This window comes from Syzygium oleosum, unplaced genomic scaffold (assembly GCF_021117445.2).
Source record: "Syzygium oleosum isolate NSW1041296 unplaced genomic scaffold, Sole_v2.1 Sole_v2.15, whole genome shotgun sequence".
Classification (NCBI taxonomy): Eukaryota; Viridiplantae; Streptophyta; class Magnoliopsida; order Myrtales; family Myrtaceae; genus Syzygium; species Syzygium oleosum.
The window spans coordinates 8,293,793-8,300,292 of NW_026607499.1; the positions used below are offsets into that span (position 1 = coordinate 8,293,793).

Here is a 6,500-nt window from a genome sequence, read left to right on the forward strand (position 1 = left end):
AAAAGCAGAGCAAGAGAGGTAGGCGAGAGTCAAGCGAGAGAGTGAGATTGCGAGACAGAGCGAGTCGTGACAGTTGAGCTAGAGGGAGGTGAGGCAAGCGACACGGATTAGGGTTTTGTTTAGATTTGAGAAAGGGAATGACTCAAGCTGTGTGCGAGAGAGTACTTTGAGGCTTGAGGGGTTTTTATTTTTATTTTTTAGTTTTACAGATTTTCAAGAATATAAATAAAAAAAAATAGCCAGTTTGGTAAGGGTGGTCCAAGTGGGCAATACCACACATGAAACCGGGAATCAAACCGAAAATCTCTTGGGAATTAGATCGGTGCTCTCAAGAACCACCCAAAACTGGCCATTTCGATCCGAATCGGGCGATTCCCTGTCTGATCGATCTGTTGTGCGCACCCGTATATATAAGAGCATGGAGATTGCAAAACAAATCGAATTAACGAAGTGATATCACAGCCACTTCCTTGAAAACTCAAATATGGAATACAACGGGAAGGAGAAAGTCCAGAGCTTTCAAAGAAAACCACTCAGATTTAACATAAACTAATGAAGGATTGTTCTTTGTGGTATCATATGGTACGTATATACTCTGGATATTGTTAGGATCGCGAATATTTGAAGTGAAAATATAGAGAAGAAGGCAAGCAAATTTTCACATGAAAAACCCTTTCAAAATCAAAAAAGAGAAAATCACGGTACTAGACAATCTCCCTTTCAAAATCAGAAAAGAGAGAACCACGGTACTGCACTAGACAATTTCTTCACTACAAGCTTCGGGATTTAACTACATAAAACATTGCCCCAATACACAGTAGGAGTCTAACGCATACATAATTATGATGGAAATTACATCTATGTCATTAGCAATAAAAGCCATGAGCTTTAATTGTACTTTTCTCTATCGAACTTCCCCACTCCATCAGATACTACATCGTTGTTTCTCTTTGCATATTAGCTCCTATACCGCTGCGCATGCTTAAGTTAGGACAAATAAAATGCCAACTGCATCCTTCTTTAAGGAGGAATTGACAAAGAAATTACAGCTCGAAAACAGCAAGAACAGGACAAATAGCATTACATATCAGCAGTACGATACCCCGAATAAACGGGTAGTATGATACAAGCATGTACATCAAGTATTGTTCCCTATTCCACAAAATTACATCATCTTTCTTGTAGAAGTACTCCGTTAGCTAGCCGTCACTGAACCATGCACAAGAACTCTCTCATTTAGAACCGTTGAGCATGGAAAGCAGATAGAGGCAGCCAGACGACAGGAGGACAGATGCGGAGAAACAAAGCAGATCGACCGGAGTATGTATAGCCGCCTTCTTGCTCTTGTCAAACAAGCCGATCAAAAGAAGCATCACTATGACATGGCCAAGCTTGGTTTTCAGCTCGTTGACAGATTTTATTTCTAGCCATTTCGGTCGCTCCTGCAAATTAAAGGCTATTCAGGCATAAACAAAGAATCGCTTCGACCATATGTCTAAGGGGAAGGCAGCAACATATCACTTCCATCTTTACTTTTAGTTCTTGGTAACTGATAGGAGACAGGTAGCAATTTATAGCACAAATTCACTTTTAGCCCTACAGAAATTAAATTTTTGTCCCCACAAACTGAGACAGTGTGAAAGGAACCTGGGTCATCAAAAAATAAAAATTCCCAATATGTAAAACAATACTGACCTTTAAAGTGAATAAACCAAAAAGATTTGACTTCTGTTGGTTTCCTTCCCCTGACACTGACTTTGCAATGTCGAGAGTGCTGACAAAGAGCTCGTACAGACCCATTCCAAATACAAGCATCACTGTTCCTAAAAGATATACATCTGATATTGCCAAAAAATAATTGCATGTCACATTACATGAAGTAGCCGAAACAGCAACAGTAAACAAAAAGAAATCAAATTTACATAAACCATGTAAACTTGACCAGAGTAGACGGTCATCTGGAAAATGTACTTTAGTCAACTATGCAGGTTTTATCGCTTTAGATAAAGTAACGATATCAACAATATCAGCATATGATAACCCTGAAATTGATCTTTTTAGACACCAATAGTTTTGTTGACTAAATCATGTACCTTCGACATGAATACAGGAAAGTTGAAAGTTAAAGGCAATCAAGTATCTACCTTTAAACTATAGTGGCAAATGCTACAGGATGCCAATTACAAGCTGTTTCATCCATCTTGTTTCATAATTCATGTCATGTTACGCCATTGGCCAAACAACTCAAATTCTTTTATCCAAACGATACAATAGAAATTATCCATTTCAAATTAACCATGTCTTAAGTACTCGTGCTCTCAGAGGAGTTCTTCTTGCATTATCCCATGCTGGCTTGTTTTAACTTTCATCTTCAAAACTGTTTACTCCACCATATACACACAACATATTCCTAAAATGAAACCACTGGTTTCTTAACACTATGCAACACATACACCAACAATAACTTTAAAATCATTGTCTCACAATCAATTTCTCCACATGTACATCATATTGAACATGCAAACAGACAGGATTTTCTTTTTAGCTGTTATTTTTATGTCACGCTCAAGGCGTTACTATTATATAAACGAGGGTTTTAAAAATGTATGGTGTTGACACTTGTTCACCTTATGAATTACGTTAAGTATGGTAAAAGTTGAACATTCTTTAATTCTTTTCTTTGTTTGTTTCATTCCCTTTTCTTTTGTTGATAAACATCTTTCTTCTCCAAATTAATTTATATTTTCCTGCCATAAACTGCTAGACAAGTTTCCATTATTTGAAGGAAATGACATCCTTTATTTTTTGGATATTTTTCATATACAACGCACAATTTTAAGCATGAAGCCAACTATTTAGCGAAGTATATTTTGCTGCTATTCATCTCATTTCATTATTTGGTGTCCTTTGGGGAAGCTTCATAGGGTCATGAGATAAGGGGCGAGAGATCAATCCTAGCAACCGAGAGCAGTTTATACAATAAAGGGAAATTAAAACTTTCATAGTTCTTGATTTAATCAGAAATAATTCACTTACGTGATTCGATATCACGATCTTCTATTGACACAACAACTATTCTCAACATCTATGTACGACCAAATATGTATGAAAGGATAGGGTGAGGTGATCGTTACAGCAAAATTTAGTGAATATCCATAGAAACTAAAGAAAAAACGACACCTGCTGCAAAGCGCGAGTTTTTCACCAGTCTATTTTTAACGGAGGGGACAGAAATGAGGCAAAAAACAGAGATTAAGATAAAAAAAAAAAACTATGATAAAACAAAATATGTTAAACACATCTGCACAATTGAGAGAGGGTACCATAACAGCAACATAAAAATAATGACAACTAGTATGTACAGATACTTTTCACTCACCAATAGCCTCAACTAGCAAGAAGATCACTTTGCTGCGATTCACAAAGTAATCCATAAAAGACTGGGTCACATAAGTACATCCCTGCACATGGCACTAATTCGTGTAAAAAAACCAGGCAGATGGGACATTCAAACAATGATTCAGCAATAACAAGAAATTTGGGATTATTAAATTGTAGCCATTTGAATGTAGGATGAAAATTAGTTGACCTTCCGCTAACTGATTTTCATTTTCTCCGACACATGCTGCGACATGGACAAAGATGTCTAAACATTCTAACAATATAATCACTTTTGCTGAAGGAAATACTCTGACCGACCTGTCTAACCGCTCAAATTCTATTATCAAAGAAGTTGCTAATAGAAATTTGCCAGTGCTCATCTCTGTAGACCACATTAAGACTTTACTAACACACACACAGCTTGAAAACATTATAAAAGCCATCCATATTTCACAGAAATGGAGTAGCTACTTCAACTTCCACAGAAAAAGAAAACTCTCAAGACTTAGCCAGCCACAACTTGACAAAGAAGACATATTATCTATAGCATTGACAGCAAGATCCATTATACTTAACATTTCACCATTCACACATCTTTCAATTATTTGCAATGGTTCTATTCTTCCTCCTAGTCAAACGATCAATCATTAAAAGCAGTACAAAAGTCTCCTGCTTTCATTATATACAAGCTAGTGCTACATATCCTTTTACCAAATATTACAGAACTAGTACGAAGAAAGAACCAGAGATGAATGAGTACTGTTTAATCTGTCCTTTGATTTGACCATGGAGGTCATTAGTACTTTAAAAATGCAACTTCTAAGTAACTGATGTACTAGAGCAACGCTCAGTACGTAGTCCAGAGCATGCTCTTCAATCACCAATGCTTTAGTTAGAATCTCAACATGTCTTTATCTTTTGCAAGCAGAAGTTTTGGCCATTTTGCCACCTGACCCACAAATTGAAGTCAAGTGCCTCTATATTAATAAATCGCCATTGGACTTTCGGCAATATCATAGTACCACCGCCCTCACAAAACCTTATCTCTTCCCATTTCTATGTCTTCTATAGCCTAACCCCTTGGACATAGATTGTATTTCTACGGGGAACAAGGCTCCATGCACCATTTCTTCACCATCTCTCTCTTCTCCCCCCCCCCCCCCGCTGTGGCCGGCCGAGGATGGGGGTGCAAGCATGTGAGCCAATCTTCCCTGTTCCTTCTCTTTGTACCATTATTCCAGCAAAAGACTAAGTAGAAGAGCATAAAAACCATCCTGCATTATCTATTTCACTCACTTAGCAAACTTAATTCAACCAGTAGAGCTACAGGATACAAGGTATGACCAAGCCATGGGGTCGTACATATCTAAGATGGTGAAGGTGACATGGCTCTTGTGGAGCCATCTTAGAATAGATAAGATCAGATTAGTCCACAACCCAGTTCAATCTTTATCCCGAACTGCTATGGTCGAAAGATTTAAAGAGAGCTTGTCACGAGTTGTGGTTGAAACGGTTGAACCAGCAGCAGCTGGTCCACCGGGTTATCCAGCTTTGAGATCATTGGCTATAACATCTGTATCTATCTAAAGACTTGTGCTCTAGCCAATCCATATGATGCAAGATTTTTTCCCATTGTCTGGCGTACATAAAGAACTACTGTTGGTATGCATGGGGAAGGGTTATATACGAATGAAGATATATACTCCAAAACCTCTCGTAAATTGCTCCTCTTTCCTTTCCCCCAGAGGAAACTAATTCTCAAAAGGCAATGAGGACAGCCAACAGTAAGAGGAAATATCCGAAATTCCACAAGTGAAAACGAAACTAGAGTTGAGATTGTGCGGGGAATGTAAAATTGCAATCTACTCAATTTGAAATTGCATACCTTGATAAAGCATAGAAATGATCCTACCAAAGAGCCCGATACTCCGAGAAGCGTCATGAACCGGCATCCATATATGACCTACACATTCACACGAGCGAAAAACAAAATCTCATCAGGACAGTGCGAAATTCGTCATGCTCCAGTCGCGTCAAAGTGTCGCAACCAATCTCAAACAAGACGTTCGGAATTGCGATTCCTAAACATAAAGACCAACTTTTCATTTTCTTCTTCACACAACAGCGCTCAATCTAAGAATACAGTTTAAAGCCAATTGCGAGGCGCTCATCACTTTCAAAACTCCTATAATCAAATCCGGACAATTGGCCGTCAATCAAGCACCAGTACCGAAAAGGATAATCTTAAAAACTTCGCGCATCGCAAGTATAAACTGCTGCAGCCTCTACACACACAGAGACACGTGAAATAAACGAAAGACAGCGGCTCGATCAAACGATCACCCTCTCTATGTTCTCCTCCCACACTTCAGACTTGCCGGGGGAGTCGCGGAACAATCCGGAGCCGGAGCCGGCGCCGACGTCGGAGGCGATCGCCGGAGAAGGCGACGACGACGGCCGCACCGCGGAGGCCGCCGACGAAGCACCCCCGGTCCTCGAAGTGGCGTCCCTCGCGGCCGGGAACCGAGCGCGGGAGGGCAGGGAGAGGGGCACCATTTCGCCATGGGAGCTCGAGCCCGAGCGCCGGAGCGGCGGCGAGGGAAGGAGGGTCGACCGCGGGGCGATTTCCGATTGCCGCGGAATCGGAGGCCGCAGCGGATTCATGGCAAAAAGGGGGGAGGATTGCGAAGTGGGGGGAGAAAATATCAGCGGCTCGGCATCAAACCGAGCGTCGTCGCGAAGAGAGGAAGACGACGCGCTAATGGCGGCCGGTGCGGTGCAGAGTTCAAAAGCGAAGCGACGGAGGAACAGTCTCGCTCTTCGGAACGTTGCACGTGATCCGGTCCGGACGGTCCGTTCTCTGCACGCTCTTGATATTCGCAGATCGCCTACTTAAATACCTGTGTAAGTTGGCTGATGGTAAGTGAAATAGGATCAATTTGTCCATGTTTGATCGATTTCGTGATTTTGAAATTTAGTCGCGAAGAAGTATCTCATTTCCCACTCTCAAAGAAAAACAAAAATGGCATGATTAAATGAAATGAGCAACCAAAGGAACCATATCGCTCGATGGCCTCGTGAGTTTGACTTCATTAAGAACGATCTTCGTTCGGGGGAAA

General features: G+C 40.6%; 1 protein-coding gene across 1 annotated transcript; it reads right to left on the reverse strand.

Annotated features, from left to right (window-relative positions):
- Positions 1-1,068: 1,068 nt before the first annotated feature.
- LOC115675605 (uncharacterized) lies at positions 1,069-6,235 on the reverse strand. Its single transcript, XM_030598326.2, has 5 exons — positions 5,725-6,235; positions 5,267-5,344; positions 3,380-3,461; positions 1,696-1,838; positions 1,069-1,442 (listed from the first exon to the last, which is right to left on the reverse strand). The coding sequence occupies exons 1-5, from the start codon at positions 6,043-6,045 to the stop codon at positions 1,233-1,235; spliced, it is 834 nt and encodes a 277-aa protein (XP_030454186.2). The 5' UTR covers positions 6,046-6,235; the 3' UTR covers positions 1,069-1,232.
- Between the last annotated feature and the right edge of the window lie 265 nt (positions 6,236-6,500).

Excerpts from the sequence above, each read along its gene's own strand:
- LOC115675605 (XM_030598326.2), bottom strand. The coding sequence starts at position 6,045 with ATGAATCCGCTGCGGCCTCCGATTCCGCGGCAATCGGAAATCGCCCCG. Across the intron at positions 3,462-5,266 it reads CATTTCTATGCTTTATCAAG|GGATGTACTTATGTGACCCA; the intron begins GTATGCAATTTC and ends TGCCATGTGCAG. Across the intron at positions 1,839-3,379 it reads CTTGCTAGTTGAGGCTATTG|ATGTATATCTTTTAGGAACA; the intron begins GTGAGTGAAAAG and ends TGGCAATATCAG.